General features: G+C 70.2%; 1 protein-coding gene across 1 annotated transcript; it reads left to right on the top strand.

Moving 5' to 3' along the window:
* Positions 1–987: 987 nt before the first annotated feature.
* Positions 988–24,180, top strand: MARK2 (microtubule affinity regulating kinase 2). The gene is made up of 16 exons (XM_067314765.1): positions 988–1,044; positions 11,634–11,816; positions 11,903–11,956; positions 12,092–12,140; positions 12,253–12,318; positions 13,149–13,219; positions 13,328–13,384; positions 14,457–14,693; positions 14,808–14,927; positions 15,926–16,025; positions 16,123–16,235; positions 17,269–17,395; positions 18,150–18,322; positions 18,684–18,781; positions 19,108–19,222; positions 23,833–24,180. The coding sequence occupies exons 1-16, from the start codon at positions 988–990 to the stop codon at positions 24,178–24,180; spliced, it is 1,968 nt and encodes a 655-aa protein (XP_067170866.1).
* The last annotated feature ends 215 nt before the right edge of the window (positions 24,181–24,395 follow it).

The raw sequence follows: 24,395 nt of genomic DNA, 5'->3' as shown, positions 1-24,395 counted from the left end.
CAGCTGTCAGGCCCACCCCCCCTCCGCCCCGGGCCCTTCCCCACAGACCAGTGTCCCCCTCCCAGTGCTCCCAGTTCCTCCCCCCGCCCCTCCCCCCAGCGGCCAGGGCCCCCTCAGTCCCCCCCTCCCCCCTTTGGGGTGACAGCCCCAGCGAGGAGGGGGGAAGTGAGGGGGGGGGGTTCGGCCCCGCTCGGCTGTTTCCGTCGGCTTTCCGGAAATGCCCGATGTCCCAGCCAGAGGGTTCGGGTGTTTCCGGAGACACTCGGCGACTCCGGCGCCGACGGAGTGTGTATGTGTGTGTGTGGGGGGGGGGGGGGGAACTCGGCTCTTTCCGGAGGACTCGGCGGAAATTACCGAAGGGAGCTTCGGCTATTTCCGGCAGGGCTCCGCGCTGGGGTGGGGCCCACGCGAGGAGTCGGGCCTTTCCGTAAAGCCGCCGGAAATACCCGAAGCCGGGAAGGGCGGAGCGCAGCGAGGCGCGACATCGGGTATCTCCGGAAAGCCGCCGGAAAGAGCCGAAGCGGGATGGCGGGGGCGGTGGCAACCGAGCCTCCTCGGAGAGGGGCGGGGCGAGGCGAAACCGGCCGGGAAGACCCGAAGGGAGAGGCGGAAAGAGCCGAAGCGGCGCGGGAGGCGTGTCGGGTGTTTCCGGCGCGGCGGCGGAAATGGCCGAGGGCCGGCGGCGGCGGCCATGTTGGGAGCCGCTGGGCGCTGAGGAGGCGCGAGCGTGAGGCGGCGGCAGCGGCGGCGGCCGGGCCGGGCGGACTCGCCCCCGGTTCCCCCCTTTTTCCCCTTTCCCCTTTTTTCCTCTCCCTTCCCCCTCCCCGGCCTCCCCCATGCCGGTAGCTTGGCCTCCCCCCGCCCCCTGAGCGCGGCCCGGGGCTCCCTTTTCCCTCCCGCCCCCCTCCCCCCCCCCCCCCGCCGCTCCACACCGCCCTCCACGGCTTCCCCCTATCGCGATAGTCGCCGGGGGCGGGGGGGGCCGCCATGTCGAGCAGCGGCCGCAACCCCCTGCCCACCGTCAACGAGAGAGACACGGAGCAGGTAGGCCCGCGGCCGGGGGGGAGCCGGGATTCCCGTTTCGGGGGACCGGGGGGGGGGGCCTCTGTGAGGGGGAAGGGGGGGGCTGAGGGGGGCCTGGACCCCCCCCTTCCATGGGGGGAAGCCTGAACCCCCCCCATGAGGGGAGGCGACCCCCTGTGAGGGGACCAGGGTCCCCCTGGGTTGTCTCCCCCCGACAAGCGTTTTGGGGACCCCCCCCTTAAAGGTGCAAGACCCCCCCCTCCCTTTTAACGGGACACCCCCCCCCCACCAACGAGGTGTGCTAGGGCCCCCCCTTAGTGTGGACCCCAGTGAAGGGTTTCCCCCGATGGGTCTGGGGTCCCGTTTTTGGGAGGATTATCCCCAAATGGCGGGGGGGGATCAGAGCAAAGCGGGATCCCCCTGGTTTGGCTACCCCCTTCTCAAGGCGGAGGGGGGGGGGGGGCAGCTTGTCCTTGTGCCATGGGTGCCCCCCCCCCACAAGGGGGCACATGAGGGGTGCCAGCCCCCCTCCCTGGATGTGTGGGGGATCCCCCTGTGTGCAGGATTTGGGGTGCAGAGTCCCCCCCCCTTTCCTGGTACATGGATGGGCCGAGTCCCCCCCCCCGCCCCAGCGAGGGGCTGGTGTCTATGGGGGGGGGGTACGAGGTGCGTGGGAGGCTGCCCCTGGCTTGGGGTCCCCCCACCCCCCTTTTCGTGGCTGCACGGATGGGGTGCGGGGGCGTGAGCCCCCCCCCCCTCCGCTGGGAATGCGGGGGAGCGTTGTGGTGTGTCCCCCCCCCAAGCCGGTGGGGTTTGCGGGGGTGGTATCGTGGCCCCCCCCCCCATCCCCTTGGATTGGAGCGAGAGCCCCCCGCCGCGGGCTGATGGGGGGTTTTGGGGGGGTGGTTGAGGTCCCCCCGGAGCGGGGTGCGTGGGTGGCAGGCGCCCACCCCCGGGAGGGGTGCTTGGTTTGGGGTCCCCCCCCCGTCTGTGTCAAGGCTGGGGGGTTTGGGGGTGCCCCTGGGCTGGGGGTAACCTGTCTGCGTTGAGGATGGGGGGGTTTGGGGGTCCCCAAAGCTGGGGTGACCCCTCTGTGTTGAGCATGGAGGGGGGGGAGTTGGGATCCCCAAAGCTGGGGTGACCCCTCTGCGTCGAGGCTGGGGGGTTTGGGGGTGCCCCTAGGCTGGGGGCAACCCGTCTGCCTTGAGGACGGGGGGTTTTGGGGAGCCCCGAAGCTGGGGTGACCCCTGTGCGTCTAGATTGGGGGGGGCTGGGAGTCCCCAAAGCTGGGGTCGTCCCTGTGTGTTGAGGTTGGGGGGGTTTGGGGGTCCCCGAAGCTGGGGTGATCTCTGTGCATTGAGGATGAGGGGTTTTGGGGTCCCCAAAGGTGGGGTGACCCCTCTGCATTGAGGACGGGGGGTTTTGGGGAGCCCCGAAGCTGGGGTGATCCCTGTGCATTGAGGACGGGGGGTTTGGGATCCCCCCCAGGTTGGAGTAACCTCTCTGCGTTGAGCCTGGGGGTGTTTTGGGGTCCCCCCGGGTTGGGGTAACCCGTCTGCATTGAGAATAGGGGGTTTTGGGGTCCCCAAAGGTGGGGTGACCCCTCTGCGTCGAGGACGGGGGGGTTTTGGGGAGCCCCCGGGGCTGGGGGGACCCCTTCTGCCTCGAGGACGGGGCTTCGGTTCGCTCCCTCCGCCGGTTTGCGGGGCGCCCGGCCCCTTTTGGGGCGCTTCTCCTCCGCGAATCCCTCCTGGGGGCGGCCTCGCTCCGCGGGTGCCCCTTCTCCGGCTCGGGGTGCCGGGGGGGGGGGGGGACGGACACCCCGCTTACGGCCTCCGGCGCCCCCGGTTCGGCCGCCGTTCGGGGGCGCTTCGCCCGTCCTCGGCGGCGGCCCGGAGATCCGGAGGGATCCGCGCGGAGAGGGTGTCGACGCCGCCATGGACCTGGCCCTTTCCCACGTGTTTTCATCCCGGAGACGGCGGCGGGGAATAACGAACCCGGGACGCTCATCCGCTTGGGAACGTCGTGGCTGGAGGGGGGAAAAACGTCCCCCCCTTGGCGCTGGTCCCCGGTGCCGCTGCGTCCGCCGGCTGCCTGCTCCGGCCCTCGTTGGCGGAGCACGTTTCCAGGCGGGTTTTTTCTTTCTTTTCCCTTTTTTTTCCTTTTTTTCCCCCTCCTCCTCGCCGGGGCGGGTTATATAATAGCGGCGGGTAATTATTCACGGCTTCGTTAGCGCGCGCGCGCTCGCCGGCTGGCGGGAGCGCGGAGGCTCCGCCGAGGGGGCGGGCGGCCCCCGGCGAAGGCGCCTTCGCCAGCGGGCTCCTCGCTCGCCGCCCGGCCGGCCGCCCGCGGGCATGGCTGCTTCGGCCTCGAAAGCGCCGAGTCTTCCTCCGTCGGGTCGCGTCACGTGGCTTCGGCGCTACTTTTTTATAAAAAAAACAGAAAAAACCTCGTCAAAATACCTAAATTTGGCTGACATTTAAGCACGGTTGCTCCGAAGCTGCTTCACGAGCTCTCTTCAGCTGCCTCGGCTCGGAGCGGCGCGGCGCAGGCTCCGCTCGCCCCTTGCCCTTCCCTCGCCGCGTCTTTCCCCGGTTTTCCTCCCGCGAGCCGAAAGAGAAACGCGGAGCCGAGGTCTCGGCCGCCTGCTTCCGTCGAGCCCCCGCGGCGCCGGGAATCCGGGTTCCTCGCCGAACCTCCGGCTCGCGGAGAGGAGAGGAGCTGCCGACAGGGCCGGGCTCTTCGGAAACGCCGCCGGCGCCCTCTTCCTCCTCCTCCTCGCCACTTCCTCCGGCTCTTCTTAAGGTGCGGATGAATCCCAGGCCTCATCCGGGCGGCCGGCGGGGCCGGCGCAGGCGGCGAGCCGGAGCGCTCCAGGTAGGCGCAGCCCCGCCGAGGTTAACAGATGAGTTGCGAAACTTCCTGTTTTCTCCGTTTTTTATCTCGAAACGGCCGCGGAGGAACCTCGCGGGCGGAGGTGCCGGGCGTCGAAGCGCCGCCGCCTTCCCGCCCTTCCACTCCGGCCAGGAGCCGCCCGCGATCCCCCCGCTCCGGTCCCTCGGCATCCCGGCGGGATCGGGCCCGGCGGCGGCTCCTCGGCTCTATTTCAGGACTCTCCGCACGGAGTCGGGCCTCGGGGACGCGTCGCCGCGCCGGCGGCTCCCGGACCTCGGGATTTTCCTTGCCCGTTGCCGGAATCGGCGCGTTTAGACCCGTTTTTACGCCTTCGGCGCGTCGACGCCGCGGCCCCGACTCCCGCCCGGGGAAGCCCTTTTCCCTCCCCGCCGCCGGAAGCGGGGCGAGAGCCGTGCGCGGAGGCGCTCCTGGATTTGCCGTTTTTCCCCTCGATTTCAGGGCTGCCAGTGGGAGGATTTTCTCGTGCCGGAGGAGGGAAAAAAAACCCAACCCGGCCGGCAGCGAGCGCCTTTCCGGAACAATTAGGGTAGGAGGCCGCGCGGCTTCGTCTACTGACCTAGTGCCGGCGGCTCCGGCTCCGTCGGGAAGCGCCTTTTCCGCGGTGCTCCCGCGCGTTCTAAGGGCGGACGGCGCCTGCCGGAGCGGGCAGGGACCCAGGAATCCTGCAGGCGCCGCCTTGGACAAGCAGGGCAGGTCCCGCGCGATCCCGCCGGGAGCCGTTGGCACCGCTCCGAATGAGCGCCGGGTGGGTTTTCATTCCCCTTTTGGACCCCCGCTCCGTTGTTGTTCCCGCGTTTGGGGCGGTCGGAGCCGTGCGCCGGAGCAGGGGGGCGAAGGGAGCTCGGGCGGGAGGCGGCGCACGCGGACGCGCGGGAGAGGCAGGCGGCGGATGAGGGCAGCGTCGGCCGAACCGGTCGAGCCGGTCTTGGGAACGGCCCCGCTGGCGTTCCCGTTCCGGGGCCAGTCGCCGCTTGGGAGCGTTCGAATCCCTCCCGGAGCCGCCGCCAGCGCCGGAGCGCGTGAGTCCCCGCGGGCTGGAGGGGGTGGAAAACGGCGGCCGCCGGGAGGGAATCGCCGCCGGGAGGGAATCGCCGCCGGGGCGGTCTCCTATTGAGCCGCTTCCGTGCTCGGCCGCGGATCCAGGCCCGCTGGGAGCCTCCCGGGCCGCTCCCCGGGGCGTTGCTCGCCACCCGCCACCGCCTCGGGATAGTTTCCGGCGGGAGCCGGGAGCGGGGGGAAGTCGGGGGCTCTGGACTGGGCCAGAGATGGCTGTTGCCGGTGAGCAGCCGCTCCGACGGCAGGCGGAAAGAGCGGATCGGGTTCTGGGAAAAGCCTGCTCCGACGAGGTACGAGCCGCGCGGCTGCCGATTGCCCGCCTGGGGCCTTTTTATTTAGCTTCGGAGTGATCCCATTCCCAAATTTAAGGGGAAAACCTTCCTCAGCCGGCTCCGTCAGCGCGCTCCAAGCCGGGCCGGTGTTGCTGAGGATTCACCCCCCCCCCCCCACCCCGGTTTTCCAGCTTTTCGCCGGTGTTTTTGGTTAAGGCGGGGCAGCTGGGCCCTGCGGAACGGCTGTGGGGCGTTTCCGGAGCGGGAAAGGACCGGGAAGCTGCGGTGTTCCCGGGGAAAGCTCGCCTCCGACGGGGCGCTGCGGTGGTCTCCCCGCTCCGACGGCGCTCGCCTCCGCGGCCCCGGCACCTGGTTTCACCTCTGTCTCCCGGCGAAGAAATGCCCGGAGCAATCCCGGTGTGGTCGGGGATTCCCATTGCTCTGATGCCGGAGTCGGTGCTGTTCCGGCCCTCGGCGCAGGGTGTCTAGGAGAGGGATTGGACTGGGAAATCTCGCTGTGCTTTGGAACACGTGTTGGCTGGAGGGCTCGAGGCTCCCTCGAGACTCCGGAGGGTTTGGATGCTCACGTGGATCTCCGGATCGTCCACGCGGATCTCCAGACATAGGGAGCGAGGGAAGCGCGGCCCCCGCGTCGCCTTTTTCGTCCCTTCTCCCCGAAAACCCCGCGGCGGCTCGCGGCGTACGGAGCCGAAGCCGGGGCCACGGCCCGGCGGGAGAGGTTCCCCCCGTCCTCGGGTTCCCCCCTCCTCCTCCTCCTTCCCGTAACTCCGCTTCTTCCGCAGCCGGAGCGGCTGTTCCCGGTGGCGGAGATAATCTCAAGAGCGGCTTTGTGGCGGCGGCTCCTCCTCGCCCGGCCTGGCACCAGCCGCGTCTCTGAAGAGCCGCAGTCGTCTCGAGCCCTGCGCTTTTCCCTGCTTTTTTCTTTTTTTCCCTCCTCGTTTCCCTGAGCGACCGGAGCTGGCGGATCCCCGCGGAGCTGCTGCATGGAGCCGAGCGCCCGGCTCGGCGCAGGGCCGCTCCGGCTGCGCTCGCCCCGCTCGGCTCTTGCCGGCAGTGACCCGGGTGATTCCCTGCACGGCGCCGGCGTGCTCCGGTCAGCCTCCGCGTTCTGGCTCCGGAGCGTTCCCGCTGCCGGATGGGGAAGCCCGTGGCTCTTCCCGATGCTTCCCGGCCTCCCTTTTCCTCCCCGCTCCGTGTGGCAGCGAAGCGGAACGGTCCGAGGCCGCTCTCCGGAGATGGGAGCTGGCAGAAGGAGGCTTGTTTGGTTGCGCTCCGTCTCCTGTCCCCTTTCCCACCCGGAGAGGGGGAAAAAAACCTCATCGCCGGAAAGCCGTGGTGGCGGGGATGTGTGCCGAGGGCTGCCGGGGGGAATCACTGGAGCGTTGTGGGAGGAATCGTTTGAGCGCGGGGCGAGTCGCGGCTGGGAATCGTGTTCAACCCCCTCGGCAGTGCTGCTGGGATGCACCAAGGGGCAGCCGCAGGAAAAGCCGCTTTCCAACGGCTCCGGAGAGGGATTTGCCTGTTTTTTCTCCTCTGTTTTTTGCAAGCCGAAGGTGGGAGGTAGGAAAACGCGTGGGATCCAGCAGGGATGCGACTTCCTCTGCCGAGCGGAGATGGATCCCTTCGCGGGGCTGCGGATGGGTGTCACGGCCTGGCAGGGCCGCGCCGCTCCGGGAGATCCCGGCTTCCGAGGAAAACACGCGGCAGCCCCTTATCCCTGCCGCCTCCGGAAATGGGGATGTCGCAGGGAAACGCGGCTCGAACAGCGCGGCGGCAGCTCCTCCTCGCCCGCCGCTCCGGATCGCTGGTCCCCGCCAGCCGGCACCGCTCGGACCCGGCCCGCTTTTGGAGCGGGAGCCGGCCGGAAAAGCCTCGCGGCCCGGAGGAAGCTCCGTGCGGGATGGCTTCGGAGTGTCCGCGCCCGGTGCCGGTCTGCTGGCGCAGCCTGAAACCTTCCAGGAAAGAGAGTGTTGGATTTCTCTCTCCTCCTTTTTTTTTCCACCCTGCCTCTCTCCGGCGGCGGAAAGAAGAGCTGCCGCCAGGACTCCTGGGCCCTCGTCTCGCTCCGTGACCTTGGGAAGCCGCCGGCGGGAAAGGCGCCGACCCCCCGGCTTTCCGCGAGTGTCTGCCGGGTGCTCGAGCGCTGCCGAGCGCGTGATCCGCGGCTCCGTGCTGGCCCCAGGAGCGCTTCCAGCGCCGCCCGCTCCATCCCTGCCCGGCGCTTTTCCGTCCTGCAGATAAACGCCGGCCAAAACCCCCGTTGGAAATATCTCCTCTCGCTCACCGGGTGTTTATTTTTTCCCACCGCTCCGGGTGACGGCTCCAGCGTGTTGCCAGTCGCTCCGCAGTGATCTCCGATCCCGAGCCGCCGTGGAAGCTGCCTGTTCCCTCTGCGCTTTCATTTTTCCCCTCTCTCCAAAGCCCGAATCGCCTCCGCCGCAGGAAAACGCCGGCTCTCGCCCCTTCTCCGGGACGCCGCTCTGCCTGTGCCAGCGCCCGTGCTGGGAGCGGGCTCGGAGCGCCCGGGAGGAAGAACAACGTGTGGTTATTCCCGACGGAGCGGAGCGCGCTCTTCCGTCTGCCGTGTCGCTGGGATCGACCCGCCGGAGCCAGGAGCTTGTCCCGCGGAGCCAAGCGCCCATCGGAAAACATGGAAAACCCCCTTAAGTGGCGTTTCAAGCTTCTGTTTCCTTATTCCGAGCGCCGCCGTCCACTCTGTGCCCTTATCTCGGGGCAGGTAACTAGGAGCAACGAGTCGCTTGGGCTCCTCGGCGCTTCCCGGTTCTCCGGCATCACTGGCTTCGCAGCGCCGCTGCGGAAAGCGTCTTCCGGAGCGCGGGAACGCTTCCGGAAAAGCCTTGGCGCCGCTGGAGCCGAGCCGTTTTCTCGGTGCGCGGAGGGGGGGGAAAAACGGGCAGCGCCGGGAGCGGGTCCGGCGGAATAGCTCCGCTTCCGCCCTCGGAGATGCCGGGATGCCGTTTTTCCGGAGACGGGGCCCTCGGCGGCCGCTTCGCCCCGCGGAAAGCGATTAAACCCTCGATTAATTCCGCGGCGGCGGCGCCATATGGCGAGCGGCGCTCGCGCCCTGTTGCCACAGCAGTTTGTTGGCAGCCGCAGCCGCTTTCTTCACCTTTCCGCGTGTTTTGCTGCTTTCGTTTATTTATTTATTTATTTTTTAAGGATTAAGCCCGGCGGAAGGAAGCGGAGGGGGAAGGAAAACCTCCCCCCTCGCCCCCGAAACCTGCCCCTTTCGGCCCAAACCTCCGAGGCGGGAGGAGGTCGAAGTTCCCGGCGCGGCGCTGCTGCTTCGCTCGTGGCTTCTTCCCACAAATATTGACCGCTTTTGGGGGGATTTATTGCCCGGTGTGACATAAATTCCCGATATCCGCCCGGCTTAATCGCCTCCGCGCGGGAAGCGAAAAAGCCCTGTTCTCCCCGGCACTTGTTGTTTTGTTTTTCCCCTGATTTCGGGCGCTGGTAGCGGCAGGGAGGGAAGAGCCGCCGCGACCCACCTTGGGTTTAAACCCTCGTTGCTGGTTCGCGCTCGGAGGTGGATCCGGGATGGTGCTGGGGCTGCGGTGCGGGAAGAGCCGGCGGATGCTCGGGATCGAAGCCACCGGCCGGGAAGCCTCGCTCTTCCCTAAGCGGGAAAACGGAGCTTTTAGCACCCAAAACGCTGCCCCGCGAGAGCAGCATTTAGCGGTGGGAATCATTCCGGGCACCGTTCTCCGTCCCGGAGCCATCGGCGCTCGGTTTTCTCCCTCTGGGAACATCCCTGCAGGGGAAAGGGAACGGCTCGGCCCCGGCTCGGCGAGCGGCAGCGTGAAGCCGAGCGCCTCCGGGGTGACTCCGGCGTGACGCAGCCGTCCCCGAGCCCTGCCGGAGTTGAGGAAGAGGAAACGCCGGCTCGGCGCCCCGGCCCAGCGCCGCGTCCCGCCGCGCTTGCTCCCGCCCCGGCGCCCCGCCGGGCCCTCGCCGCTCCCGGGAGCGGGAAGCGGCCGGAGCTGCCGCCGCCGCGGATGCGCCGGTTGCTGCGGTGGCGGCGGCACCGCCGGGAAAACCCCGGCGAGCTGCTGTGCCCCCTCCTCGGCGACGCCGAGCCCCCGGCCCGGCCGAGCCCCCCGCTGCCGCCGCCGCTTCGGCCTCGACGGACGGGGAAAGGCGGCTGGCCGGAAAAATTCCCGGTAAGGGCCGACCTGCCGCGGGGATGGGGGGGGGTCTCCGGCTGCCCCCCCCCCCCCCGCCGGGCTCGTGGAACGGAAGCCGCCCGCGTTTCCGCCGCCGGCTTCCGTTCGGGCGCGTGCCGGCAGCGTAGGGCGACCCCGGCGGCGCGTCTGCTCCCGCTTCGCTTTGCGTTTCTTTTTTTCCTTAAAAAAGATGGATCCCGTGGTGGTGGTGGGGGGGGATCCGGGGGCCACTTCCCCCTTTGCGCCGCCTCCTTTCCTCGGGGTTCCTGCCCCGTTTCCGGCGGAGCCGCGTGCCGATGGAAAAGGGAGGGGGAAATCGAGCCGGGAGCCCCGGCAGCGACGGGGTGGCAGCACCCGCCGTTTCCAGCCCCGTCTCCTCCTCTTCCTCCTCCTCCTCCTTCTCCACCAGCACCGGCTGAAATCCCGCTGCCTCCGCCCGCCTGAGTCACCGCCTGGCAGCTTCCGGCACGGAAGGATGCTCCGGCACGGAGCCGGCGGTGGCTCCGCGCGCCGAGAGGCCGGAGCTCAGCGCTCCGAGCCGCTGGCGGGAGCTTCGGCCCGGCCCCGTCCCGTTCCAGCCCGGAGCCATCCCGTGGGCACAAGCCCCTTTTTCCCACTTCCCAAGGTGCCGGGCGCATCCCGTCTCCCGTCCTCTCCTTCCTGGAGCGCTTCAAGGCTTAAAAAAAACTGAACCCCAAGGGCCCCGTTTTCCCCTCCATAATTAACCCGAGCTGTAATTAAGCGCCGGGGGGAACTTCCCTCCCTCCCGGCGGCTTTTCCCCGTGGGAAGTTTCTCCCGGCTCCCTAACGGAGTGTTTTATATCTATTTTTGCAACCCGGCGCTGCCCCGGGGAAGGGCCGGGCCTCGGCTCGCCGGGCGTTTTGGTTTTGGGGAGAAGGCGAGAGATTTTTTTTTTTTTTTTTTTTCCCTCCCCGGCCCCATCCGTCTGGGAACGGCCGGAGCGGGCAGGGAAAGTTGCCGCGTTCGATCCCGCTTTCCCCGGCGGCTCACGTGGGCCGTTATCTGCTGGCGGGTGTCACCGGAGCTGTGCCGGAGCAGTGCTGGGGCGGGACGCGGCCCAAAGCCTCATCCGGAGCGGGGGGGGGGGGGGGTTCCGCCACCCCGGATCGGGGGAGTTTCTGCCGCCGCGGAGCCGGGACGCCCTTGCCGGGGCAGCGCTCGGAAAAGCCGTGTTTTTAGCGCTCTGTATTTAGGCCTTTCCCGCCAGGGCCCGGCCCGTTGGGGGAAGGAGGAGCCGCTCGTTGGGGGGAAACGCGGGTATCTGGACACCCGCCTTGGGGGGGCCCCCGGCGTCCGGGCACCCTTTCGGGGTGAAATAGAGCTGGCTGGGCGCCCGTCCGGGTGAAAATACAAGTATCCGGGCACCTTTTGGGGGGAAAACACAGGTATCCAGGCACCTTTCTGGGGGAAAACGCAGGTGTCCAGGCACCCTGTTTCCAGGAGAATGGAGGCATCCGGGCACCTTTTTGGGGGAAAATAGAGGTATCTGGGCACCTGTTTGGGGGAGAACCCAGGTGTCCGGGCACCCTGGTTCCGGGAGAGCCCAGGTGTCCAGGCAACTAATTGGGGGAAAACACCGGTATCTGGGCACCCGCCTGGGGGGGAACCCAGGCATCCGGGCACCGTTTTGGGTTAAAACGCAGGTATCGAGGCATCCGCCCGGGGGAGAGCACAGGGGTCCGGGTATCTTTTGGGGGGAAAACGGAGGTATCTGGGCACCCGTCTGGGGGACAACGCTGACGTCCAGGCACCCGTTTTGGGGAGAACGCAGGCGTCTGGGCACCTTTTGGGGGCAAAACACAGCCATCCGGGGACCCGTTTGGGGGGGAAAACCCAGGCGCCCGGGCACCCCGCTTCCGGGTGTCCGGACCGGCTCCGCGGGGAGCCGGGAAGGGGCCGGCGGCTCCGGCGGCCCTGCCCTGGGCGCGGCGAGCCACGTCCGCCAGGGAGGGAGCCGAGCCGGGCGGGAATCTCGGGGCGCCGCCAGGGGCCAAAACGGCGGCGCTCATGTCAAGCCAGCGCGGAGGCGGCTCCCGGGGCGCGGCGCGATGGTGCCGCCCGGACTTTGCTCCGCTCGGAGCCGAGCCGAGCCGGGCCTCCGCGAGCCGCCCCGGTAGCCGCGTCCCCTCCCCGCAGGCGGCGCCGGGCCACGCCGACGGCAAAGGCGGCGGCGGCAAGGCCAACATGCTGCGGGGCCGCAACTCGGCCACGTCCGCCGACGAGCAGCCCCACATCGGCAACTACCGCCTGCTCAAGACCATCGGCAAGGGCAACTTCGCCAAGGTCAAGCTGGCCCGGCACGTCCTCACCGGCAAGGAGGTGAGCGGCGACGGCGCGGTGACAACAACGGTGACGGCGCGGTGACGGCCTTCACCCTTCCTTGCCCGCTCCTCTCTCCCTCGCAGGTCGCCGTGAAGATCATCGACAAGACGCAGCTCAACTCCTCCAGCCTGCAGAAGGTGAGGGGGCCGCCCGGACGCCTGGGTCCCGCTCCGGGGGTTTCGGGGGGACGGAGGGGGGGGGAGACGGGTGACAGCGTCTTCAATCCCTTCCCCCCCCCCCCCTTATTTTTTTTTTGTTGTTTTTCCTCGCAGCTCTTCCGGGAAGTGCGGATAATGAAGGTCCTGAACCACCCCAACATAGGTGAGCGGCAGTGGCGGTGGCGGGTGGCGGGGAGGGGGCGCGCGGCCCCCCCCGTCCGTCCGTCTGTCCGTCCCCCCCGGCGGCCCCTGCAGCCCCCCTCGGCCTCTTGCAGTGAAGCTCTTCGAGGTGATCGAGACGGAGAAGACGCTGTACCTCGTCATGGAGTACGCCAGCGGGGGTGAGCGCCCGCCCCGGCAGGGGTCCCGGGCCGTGGGGAGGCAGCGGGATGGCAGGGGACAGGCAGGGGATAGGCAGGGGTGGGCAGGGTAGTACAGGATGGGCAGGGGACAAGCAGAGGACAGGTAGCAGTGGCACAGAGTGGGCAGGGGACAGGCAGGGGAGGGCAGGGGACCAGCAGCGGTGGCGCAGGGTGGGCAGGGGACAGGCAGGTGTGGGCAGGGGACAGGTAGGGTGGCACAGGGTGGGCAGGGGACAGGCAGGCGTAGGCAGAGTGGCACAGGGTGGACAGGGGACAAGCAGGGATGGGCAGGATAGCACAGGATGGGCAGGGGACAAGCAGAGGACAGGCAGTGGTGGCACAGAGTGGGCAGGGGACAGGCAAGGGTGGGCAGGGTGGCACAGGGTGGGCAGGGGACAAGCAGGGGACAGGTATGGTGGCATAGAGTGGGCAGGGGATAGGCAGGGGTGGTGCAGGGTGGCACAGGGTGGGCAGGGGACAGGCAGGAGTGGGCAGGGGACAGGCAGGGACAGGCAGCGGTGGTACAGGGTGGACAGGGGACAAGCAAGGGTGGGCAGGGGACAAGCAGGGGACAGGTATGGTGGCATAGAGTGGGCAGGGGACAGGCAGGGGTGGCACGGGGTGGGGCAGGGGACAGGCAGGGGACAGGTATGGTGGCATAGAGTAGGCAGGGTGGCACAGGGTGGGCAGGGGCAGGCAGGGGACAGAGGGGCGGGCAGGGCACAGGCAGGGGGGTGGCAGGGCGCAGGCAGGGGGCAGGCAGGGCGCAGGCAGGCCGGTCCCCGTCTCACGCCCGCCCTCTCCCCCAGGCGAGGTCTTCGACTACCTGGTGGCCCACGGGCGGATGAAGGAGAAGGAGGCCCGGGCGAAGTTTCGACAGGTGGGGGGCGCCCGGGGGGGCAGCCGGGGGCGGGAGCGGGGGCGACCCGGCGGTGCTGCCGGGCCGGGGCCCCCCCGTGACCCCCCCCCACCCCCCGGTCTCGTGCAGATCGTGTCTGCTGTGCAGTACTGTCACCAGAAGTTCATTGTACATAGAGACTTGAAGGTGAGGCCTCCCCCGGCCCCGGGCACCCCGGGGGGCCCCCGCCGTCCCCCGGGACCCCCCAGACCCCCCCGGGACCCCCCCGGGTTCCCCGTTTGTCCCCTGCAATCCCTCCTGACCCCCCCTGGTATCTCCCACTTTGTCCCCCGCGACTCCTGCCCACCCCCCAGGACCTTCCTTCACCCCCCCGGGACCCCCGGGGCAGCATCTGGACACCCCCAGGACCCCTGGGAGGGCACCCAGACACCCCCGGGACCCCCGGGCAGCACCCGGACACCCCCGGGGCAGCGCTCGGACCCCCCCGGGACCCCCAGGGCAGCACCTGGACACCTCTGAGCCCCCCAGGGCAGTGCCCAGACACCCCTGGGACCCCCAGGGCAGCACTTGGACCCCCCCAGGACCCCCGGGGCAGCACCCAGACACCCCCTAGGACACCCAGGGCAGCATTCAGACACCCCCGGGACCCCCGGGGCAGCACCTGGACACCTCTGAGCCCCCCAGGGCAGTGCCCAGACACCCCTGGGACCCCCAGGGCAGCACTCGGACCCCCCCAGGACCCCCGGGGCAGCACCCAGACACCCCCTAGGACACCCAGGGCAGCATTCAGACACCCCCGGGACCCCCGGGGCAGCACCTGGACACCTCTGAGCCCCCCAGGGCAGTGCCCAGACACCCCTGGGACCCCCAGGGCAGCACTCGGACCCCCCCAGGACCCCCGGGGCAGCACCCAGACACCCCCTAGGACACCCAGGGCAGCATTCAGACACCCCCGGGACCCCCGGGGCAGCACCCAGACACCCCCTAGGACACCCAGGGCAGCATTCAGACACCCCCAGGACTCCCGGGGCAGCGCCCGGACACCCCCAGGACTCCCGGGACAGCGCCCGGACACCCCCGGGACCCCCAAGGCAGTGCCCGGACACCCCCGGGACCCCTGGGGCAGCACCCAGACACCCCTGAGCCCCCCAGGGCAGTGTCCAGACACCCCTGGGACCCCCGGGGCAGCGCCCAGACCCCCTTTTCCGCCCGCGCCACCGGCCCCGGGTGCCCGGCGCCGGCTGACGCTCTCCGGCAGGCCGAGAACCTGCTGCTGGACGCCGACATGAACATCAAAATCGCCGACTTCGGCTTCAGCAACGAGTTCACGTTCGGGAACAAGCTGGACACGTTCTGCGGGTCGCCGCCCTACGCCGCGCCCGAGCTCTTCCAGGGCAAGAAGTACGACGGCCCCGAGGTCGACGTCTGGAGCCTCGGCGTCATCCTCTACACCCTGGTCAGCGGCTCGCTGCCCTTTGACGGGCAGAACCTCAAGGTAGCGCCGGGGGCCGGGCAGCGGCGCGGCGGGGACGGGGGCGACGGCGTGGCGGGGGTGACGGCGCGGCACGGCTGTCCGCCTCCTTCCCGTTGACGCCGGCGCCCGCCGCAGGAGCTGCGGGAACGGGTCTTGCGGGGCAAGTACCGGATCCCCTTCTACATGTCGACCGACTGCGAGAACCTGCTGAAGAAGTTCCTCATCCTCAACCCCACCAAGAGGGGCACCCTGGAGGTGAGCGGCACCCCCGGGGGCGACCCCCCCCCACCGCGCGGCACCCCGGCACGGCCCCGGGGCTCCTCGGAGAGCCCTGCGCACCGCCGGCGTGGCCCTGGGGCGCCCCAAATAGTCCTGGGCACCCCCAGTATGGCCCTGAGCACCCCTGGGACATCCCCAAACAGTCCTGGGCACCCCCAGGCACCCCCAGCATGGACCTGGGGCACCCCAAATAGTCCTGGGCACCCCCAGGCACCCCCAGCATGGCCCTGGGGTGCCCCAAATAGTCCTGGGCACCCCCAGCATGGCCCTGGGGTGCCCCTGGGGCACCCCAAACACTCCTGGGCACCCCCAGGCACCCCCAGCATGGCTCTGGGGCACCCCAAACAGTCCTGGGCACCCCCAGGCACCCCCAGTATGGCTCTGGGGCACCCCAAACAGTTCTGGGCACCCCCAGGCACCCCCAGTATGGCTCTGGGGCACCCCAAACAGCCCTGCGCACCACTGGTATGGCCCTGGGGTGCCCCAGATAGTCCTGGACACCCCCAATATGGCCCTGGGCACTCCTGGGGCACCCCAAACAGCCCTGGGCACCCCCAGGCACCCCCAATATGGCCCTGGGCACCCCTGGGGCACCCCAAACACTCCTGGGCACCCCCAGGCACCCCCAGTATGACCCTGGGGTGCCCCAAATAGTCCTGGGCACCCCCAGCATGGCCCTGGGGCACCCCTGGGACACCCCAAACACTCCTGGGCACCCCCAGGCACCCCCAGCATGGCCCTGGGCACCCCGGGGCACCCCAAACCCTCCTGGGCCCCCCAGACACCCCCGGTGCCCCCCCAGGCACCCCCAGCATGGCCACGGGCACCTTTGGACACCCCCCGGGCATCCCCAACACGGTCCTGAGCACTGTGGGCGCCCCCGGCGTGGTCCTGGGGCCCCCCCCAACCCCCCCCGGGGGGTCCCTGGGCGCTGCTGGGCCCCCCCCAGGCGTGACGCCGTGGCCCCCCCCCAGCAAATCATGAAGGACCGCTGGATGAACGTGGGCCACGAGGACGACGAGCTCAAGCCCTACATGGAGCCCGTGCCGGACTACAAGGACCCGCGGCGGACAGGTAGGGGCGCCGGCGGTGTCCTCGTCCCCCCGGCGCCGCGGCGGGCGCCCCCCGGGGGGGCCGGGCGCCCCCGCTGAGGCCCCCCCACCCCCCCCAGAGCTCATGGTGTCCATGGGGTACACGCGGGAGGAGATCCAGGAGTCGCTGGTGGGGCAGAAGTACAACGAGGTGATGGCGACCTACCTGCTGCTGGACCACAAGAGCTCGGAGGTGCGGGGGCACGCGGGGGGGGGGGACGCGGGGACACGGGGGGGACATGGCATGGGGGGGACACGGGGACGTGAGAGGGGATGGGGACACGAGGGAGACATGGGGACGCGGGATGGGGACATGGGGGATGTGAGAGGGGATGGGGACACGGGAGATGGGGACACGGATATGAGAGGGGACAGGGACATGGGGACACAGGGGATGCAAAAGGGGATGGGGACATGGGGACATGGATGCAAGAGGGGATGGGGACATGGGAGATGGGGACATGAATGTGAGAGGTGACGGACATGGGGACATGAGAGGGGATGGGGACACAAGGGGGACATGGGGACACAGCATGTGAAAGGGGATGGGAACATGGGGACATGGATGCAAGGGGGATGGGGACACGGATGCGAGAGGGGATGGGGACATGGGGACACGGGAGACGTGGGGACATAGGGTGGGGACGTGGGAACATGGGGGATGCGAGAGGGGACAGGGACATGGGGGAGATGGAGACATGGGGACGTGAGGGGATGGGGACACGGGGGAGCTGGGGACACGGGGACATGGGACGTGAGAGGGGATGGGGACACGAGGATGTGAGGGGGTCTGGGACATGGGGACATGGGATGTGAGAGGGGATGGGGACATTGGGGAGCTGGGGACATGGGGACATGGGATGTGAGAGGGCACGGGGACACGGGGATGTGAGAGGGGTCAGGGACACGGGAGGGAAGGGGGACACAGGGACACAGGGAGTGGGGACATTGGGGGCAAGCGGGGATGTGAGGGGACATGGCACCGTCTCCACGTGCCCCATGCCAGCGCGTCCCTGTCCCTGCATGTCCCTGCCAGCACGTCCCTGTCCCCATGTGCCCTGTGCCAGCACGTCCTCATCCCCGTGTCCCCATCCCCGGGTGCCAGCACATCCCTGTCCCGGTGCATCCTTGTCCCCGGGTGCCAGCGTGTCGCCGTGTCCCCGTGCGCGGGTGCCAGCGTGTCGCCGTGTCCCCGTGCGCGGGTGCCAGCGTGTCCCCGTCCCCAGCTGGACGAGAGCCTGGCGCTGAAGCCGCGGGCGGCCCCCGACCTGGCCAACAGCTCGGCGCCGTCGCCCGCCCACAAGGTGCAGCGCAGCGTCTCCGCCAACCCCAAGCGCCGCGTCAGCGACCAGGGTGAGCCCCGGACGCCTGGGCCCCTCCCCGGACGCCTGGGCCCCGTGTGGGGTGGAGGGGGCCCGCGGATGCCTGGGTCCCCCAGGAGGTGGGAGGGAGGCCACCCGGACGCCTGGGTCCCTCAGGGAGGAGGTGTGGGGTGGAGCGAGGTCCCCGGGCGCCTGGGCCCCCTGGATGCCTGGGTCCCTGGGGGGTGGAGCAGGGCTCCCGGATGCCTGGGCCCCCTGGATGCCTGGGTCCCTGGGGGGTGGAGCAGGGGCTCCCGGACACCTGGGCCCCCGGACGCCTGGGTCCCTTGGGGGTGGAGCAGGGGCTCCCGGACGCCTGGGCCCCCACATGCCTGGATCCCTTGGGGGTGGAGTGGGGTCCCCGGACGCCTGGGCCCCCGGATGCCTGGGTCCCTGGGGGGTGGAGCAGGGCCCCCGGACGCCTGGGCCCCCGGACGCCTGGGTCCCTTGGGGGTGGAGCGAGGTCCCCGGACGCCTGGGCCCCCTGGATGCCTGGGTCCCTGGGGGGTGGACTAGGGTCCCCGGACGCCTGGGTCCCTGGGGGGTGGAGCAGGGGTCCCGGACACCTGGGCCCCCGGACGCCTGGGTCCCTGGGGGGTGGACTAGGGTCCCCGGATGCCTGGGTCCCTGGGGGGTGGAGCAGGGCCCCCGGACGCCTGGGTCCCTTGGGGGTGGAGCAGGGGCTCCCGGACGCCTGGGCCCCCAGGCACCCCGCTGACGCCCCCCCTTCCCCCCCCCCCCCGCAGCCGGCCTCTCCATCCCCACGTCGTCGTCCTACTCGAAGAAGACGCAGGCGGCCAACGCCGAGAACAAGCGGGCGGAGGAGGAGGGGGGGCGCCGGGCCGGCAGCACCGCCAAGGTGCCCCCCAGCCCCCTGCCTGGCCTGGAGCGCGCCAAGGGCACCCCCTCGCCCTCCACGGTCAGCGCCCGCCCCGGGGGGGCCGGAGGGGCCGGGTCCTCCCTCCTAAGGGGGGGGGGGACAGGACAGGGGAGACAGGACGCCTGAGTCCTTCGTCCTGGGGGGGACGGGGGGTGCCAGGACGCCTGGGTCCCCTTCTAGGATCGGTGGGGGGTGCCAGGACGCCTGGGTCCTTCGTCCCGGGGGGGGCTGGGGGGGTGCCAGGACGCCTGGGTCCCCTTCTAGGATCGGTGGGGGGTGCCAGGACGCCTGGGTCCTCCCTCCTGGGGTGATGGGGGGGTGGATGGGGGGGTTGGCTGGACGCCTGGGCCCTCTTGGTGCCCCCCCCCCAGCATCCCCCCCTTGTCCCCCCCCCCCACAGAACAGCGTCCTCTCCACCGGCACCACGCGGAGCCGCAACTCGCCGCTGCTCGACCGCGCCAGCCTGGGCCAGAGCTCGCTGCAGAACGGCAAGGACAGGTGGGACCCCCATCCGCATCCTGGGACCCCCCACCTGCACCCTGTGACCCCCACTTGGGACCTGGGGCCCCCGCCTGCACCCCGCAACCCCCATCTGGGACCTGGGACCCCCAACCATGGCCTGGGACACCTATCTGCATCCTGCAACCCCCACCTGGGACGTGGGACCCCCACGTGCATCCCAGGACCCCCACCCGCATCCTGGGACCCCCCACCTGCATCCCGGGACCCCCATCTGCACCCCACGACCCCCACTCGGGACCTGGGGCCCTTGCCTGCACCCTGCAACCCCCATCCGGGACCTGGGACCCCCGCCTGCATCCCAGGACCCCCACCCACATCCTGGGACCCCCAACCTTCATCCTGGGACCCCCACCTGCATCCCAGGACCCCCACCCATGGCCTGGGACAACCAACCTTCATCCTGGGACCCCCACCCAGGTCCTGGGACCCCTATCTGCACCCTGCAACCCCCACCTGGGACCCCCAACCTTCATCCTGGGACCCCCACCTGCATCCCAGGACCCCCAGCCACGGTCTGGGACCCCCCCGGTGTCCCAGACCCCCACCTGCATCCTGGGACCCCCACCCAGGTCCTGGGACCATCACCTGTGGCCTGGGACCCCCCCACCCGCAGTCTGGGACCCCCACCTGCACCCCACGGCCCCCACCTGCGTCCCGGGACCCCCACCCGTGTCCTGGACCCCCCCTGCGCCCCGGGACCCCCTCCCCGGCGCTGAGGCCCCTTTCCCCTCTCAGCCTGCCGGCGCCGGGCTGCCGGCCCTCGCCCGCCACCGCCGTGGCCCCGGGGGCCCCCCCGCGGCCCCGGCAGCACCCGAAACCCGCCGCCGCCCCCGCCGACGCCAACTGCGAGGCCCCGCGACCCAGGCAAGGCCCCGCGGGGTGCCCCGGGGGGGATTCGGGGTGCTATGGGGGGATTTGGGGTGCCGTGGGGTTATTTGGGGTGTTTTGGGGTTATTCAGAGGGCCCTGGGGCGCTTGGAGGTGCCGTGGGGCAATTCAGGGTGCCCTGGGGTGGTTTTGGGTGCCCTGGGGGTGCCCTAAGGTGATTTTGGGTGCCCCGGGGTGGTTTTGGGTGCCCTGGGATAATTCAGGGTGCCCTGGGGTGATTCTGGGTGCCGTGGGGTGATTTGGGGTGCTTGGGGGTGATTCAGGGTGCCATGGGGATATTCAGGGTGCCCTGGGGTGGTTTTTGGGTGCCCTGAGGTCATTTTGGGTGCCCTGGGGTGATTTTGGGTGCCCTGGGGTGCTCTATGGTAATTGAGGGTGCCCTGGGGTCATTTTGGGTGCCCTGGGGTCATTTTGGATGCCCTGGGGTGGTCTTGGGAGCCCTGGGGTGCCCTAGAGTAACTCAGGGTGCTCTGGGGTCATTTTGGGTGCCCTGGGGTCATTTTGGGTGCCCTAGGGTAATTCAGGGTGCCCTGGGGTCATTTTGGGTGCTCTGGGGTAATTCAGGGTGCCCTGGGGTCATTTTGGGAGCCCTGGGGTGGTTTGGGTGCCCTGGGGCGCTGGGGGATAGATACCCGGGATGCTTTGGGATGCCCTGTGGCGATTGGGGTTGCGGGGTGGCACTGGGGGGACGTCGGTGCAGCGCCGCCCCGGTCCCCCCACCCCCTGCCACCTCGCCGGCCCCGGCGCCGGCGGGTGACACGGGGACTCGGCAGCGCGGGAGCCGCCGCGGGTGCCGGTGGCGTCGCCTGTCGGCGCACAACATCAGCGGCGGGCCGTGCGAGCGGCCCAGCTTCCCGCGCGGCGTCTCCAGCCGCAGCACCTTCCACGCGGGGCAGCTGCGGCAGGCCGCGACCAGCCCCCGCTGCCCTACGCCGTGCCCCCCGCCTCGCCCTCGGGCGCCAGCCAGGGCCGCCGCGGCCCCTCCGCCAGCCTCTTCAGCAAGTTCACCTCCAAGTTCGTCCGCAGGTGAAGCGCCGCCGCCGCCGCCCCTCCTGCGGCCCCTCCGGGCCCCTCTGTGTCTCCTTGTGTCCCCTCCTGGCTCCCCACAGCCCTCCTGGCCTCTCTGTGTCTCCCTTGTGTCTCCTCCTGCCTCCTCGTGTCTCCTCATGTCCCCTCGTGTCCCCTCCTGCCTCCCGTGGCCCCTCATGTCCCCTCCTGGCTCCTCGCGGGCCCCTCCTGGCCCCTCTGTGTCTCCCTTGTCCCTCCTGGCCCCTCCTGGCTCCCGCGGGCCCCTCCTGGCCCCTCCTGGCTCCCCACAGCCCTCCTGACCCCTCTGTGTCTCCCTTGCCCCCCTGTGTCCTCTCTTGTCCCCTTGTGTCCCCTCCTGGCTCCCCACAGCCCTTCGTGTCCCCTCCTGGCTCCCGCGGCCCCTCGTGTCCCCTCTGTGTCTCCCTTGTCCCCTTGTGTCCCTCTGCCTCCCTGTGTCCCCTCGTGTCCCCTCTGTGTCTCCTTGTCCCCTCGTGTCCCCTCGTGTCCCCTCTTGCCTCCCCGTGGCCCCTCCTGTCCCCTCCTGGCTCCCCACGGCCCCTCCTGGCCCCTCTGTGTCTCCCTTGTCCCCTGTGTCCCCTCCTGCCTCCCCGTGGCCCTTGTGTCCCCTCCTGCCTCCTCGTGGCCCTCCTGACCCCTCTGTGTCTCCCTTGTCCCCTCGTGTCCCCTCCTGCCTCCCCACGGCCCCTCCTGGCCCCTCTGTGTCTCCCGTGGCCCCCTTGTGTCCCCTCCTGCCTCCCCGTGGCCCCTTGTGTCCCCTCCTGCCTCCTCGTGGCCCCTCCTGGCCCCTCTGTGTCTCCCTTGTCCCTTGTGTCCCCTCCTGCCTCCCCGTGGCCCCTTGTGTCCCCTCCTGCCTCCCTGCGGCCCCTCCTGGCCCTTCCGTGTCCCCTCATGTCCCCTCCTGGCTCCCCACGGCCCCTCCTGCCCCTCATGTCCCCTCTGTGTCTCCCTTGCCCCCCCTGTGGTCCTCTCTTGTCCCCTTGTGTCTCCTCCTGGCTACCCGTGTCCCCTCATATCCCCTCTGTGTCTCCCTTGTCCCCTCCCGGCCCTCTATGTCCCCTCCTTGTTCCCTCTCTGGCTCCCTGCGTCCCCTTGTGTCCCCTCCGTGTCTCCCTTGTCCCCTTGTGTCCCCTCCTGGCCCCTTGTGGCCCCTCTGTGTTTCCCTTGTCCCCTCCTGACTCCCTGTGTCCCCTCATGTCTCCTCCTGGCTCCTCGTGTCCCTTCCTTGTCTCCCTTGTCCCCTCGTGGCCCCTTGTGTCCCCTCATGTCCCTCCATGTCTCCTTTGTCCCCCTCGTGTCCCCTGTGGCTTCTCGTGTCCCCCTCTGTGTCTCCTGTGTCCCTCCTGGCCCCCTGTGTCCCTCCATCGTCACCCCCTTATCCCCCTCCCAGGTCCTTGTGTCCCCTCGTGTCCCCTCGTGTCCCCCCCGTGTGGTGCGAATGGTGCGAGTGTGGCAGAGCCGGGGGGGGGGCGGCAGGGGGTGGCAGGGGGAGGCACCTGCTTCCGGCCCGGACGCCTGGGTCCCCGCTGAGCCCGTCCCCGCTTGGCCCGGCCGGGGGGGGGGGGGGGGGGAGGGGACGGGACATGACGGGAGGGGGGACGACGGTGGGGACGCGGACGGTTGGGGGACGCCTGGGGTGCCCGGGGCGGGGGGGACCCGGACCCCGACCCCCCCCCGCCCCAACAACCTCCCCCCTTCTCTTCTGTTTGTCTTTGTAGAAATCTGTCTTTCAGGTTTGCCAGAAGGTAGGCGCCTCGGCCTTGCCCCCGGACGCCTGGGCCCCTGCATGCGGGCAACCCCCCTCCCCCCCTCCCCCTCCCCCCCCCCCCGCCCCCGGGGGGAGCAGCCCCCCGCCCCCGCCGCCTCGGGCGCTGCACGGCCCTGATGGCCCCCCCCGTCCGCCGTCCCCCCCCCCCCCGGCGCGTGGCTCTGGCTGGCTGTCTGTCTGTCTGTCCGTCCGTCCCCGTGTGTGTCCCGTCCCCCTGTCCTCCATCCCCCCCTTTCCACCGTGCTGTCTGTCCGCCCGGACGCCTGGGCCCCGCCGCGGGGAGGGGGAGGGGGGGGGGTGCGCCCCCCCCCCCCCTCGGCTGATCTCTTCCCCCTTCTGTTTCTCGAGGAACCCGCACGAGCCCGAGAGCAAAGACCGCGTGGAGACGCTGAGGTGAGCGCGGGGACGGGGACAGGGGACGGGACGCCCCCAGGGTCCCCGGGACGCCCCCAGGGTCTCTGGGACACCCCAGGCACCAGCTGGGACCCTGTGACACCCCCAGGGTGCCCGGGACACCCCCACAGTCCCCGTGACGCCCTTGGGGTCCCCGTGACCCCTATGGGCTCAGTCCAGGTCCTTGTGACACCCCTGGGGTCCCTTTGACACCTTTGGGGTCCCCATGACACCTTTGGGCACCATCCAGGTCCCCGTGACACCCCCAGCGTCCCTGTGACACCCTTGGGGTCCCCATGGGCACCATCTGGCCCCCCGTGACATCCTTGGGGTCCCTGTGACGCTCCCAGGACCCCATGACACCCTTATGGTCCCTGTGACATCCTGGGCTCCCATGGGCCCCTTCGAGTCCCCATGACACCCTTGGGGTCCCCATGGGCCCTTTCCAGTCCCCATGACACCCCTGGGGTCCTGGTGACACCTCTAGGCTCCCCATGACACCCTTGGGGTCCCCATGGGCCCCTTCCAGTCCCCGTGACACCCCCTGGGCTCCCCATGACACCCTTGGGGTCCCCATGGGCACCATCTGGTCCCCGTGACGCCCTGGGGGTCCCCATGGGCCCCTTCCAGTCCCCGTGACACCCCTGGGCTCCCCATGACACCCTTGGGGTCCCCATGGGCACCATCCGGTCCCGTGACACCCTTGGGGTCCCATGGGCCCCTTCCAGTCCCCGTGACACCCCTGGGCTCCCCATGACACCCTTGGGGTCCCCATGGGCCCCTTCCAGTCCCCGTGACACCCTTGGGATCCCCATGGGCACATCCGGTCCCCATGACACCCTCAGAGATCCCTGTGACGCTCCCTCGAGATCCCCGCGACGCCCCGGGGGCCCCCCGGGCGCCCCGCTGACGCCGCCCGCCGGCGCCCGCAGGCCCACGTGGCGGGCGAGAAGGAGCGGGAGGAGGGGCGGGAGGCGAAGCCGCGCTCGCTGCGCTTCACGTGGAGCATGAAGACGACGAGCGCCCTGGAGCCCAACGAGATGATGCGGGAGATCCGCAAGGTGCTGGACGCCAACAGCTGCCAGTGCGAGCTGCAGGAGAAGTACGTGCTGCTGTGCGTGCACGGCGCGCCGGGCCACGACTCCTTCGTGCAGTGGGAGATGGAGGTGTGCAAGCTGCCGCGCCTCTCGCTCAACGGCGTCCGCTTCAAGCGCATCGCCGGCACCTCCATGGCCTTCAAGAACATTGCCTCCAAGGTGGCCAACGAGCTCAAGCTCTGAGCGCGGCCCTCTCTCCCCCCCGCCGCCGCTGCTGCCACCCGGAGACCTGCCGCGGGGACGAGGAGGAAGGGGGCGGCCACCCCCCGCCCCGGGGGCGACGCCGGGACCTCGCTGCGACGGCGGCGGTTGGGACGTGCCGGGACTGAAGAGGACGTGCCGGGGCCTCGCGGCGACGTGCGGACGTCCTGGATGTGCCGGGGCCTTATGGGGACGTG

The sequence above is a fragment of the Apteryx mantelli genome, chromosome 37, assembly GCF_036417845.1.
Source record: "Apteryx mantelli isolate bAptMan1 chromosome 37, bAptMan1.hap1, whole genome shotgun sequence".
NCBI lineage: Eukaryota > Metazoa > Chordata > Aves > Apterygiformes > Apterygidae > Apteryx > Apteryx mantelli.
Note: the sequence above shows the minus strand (reverse complement) of the source record. Positions and strands in the feature narration are given on the sequence as shown.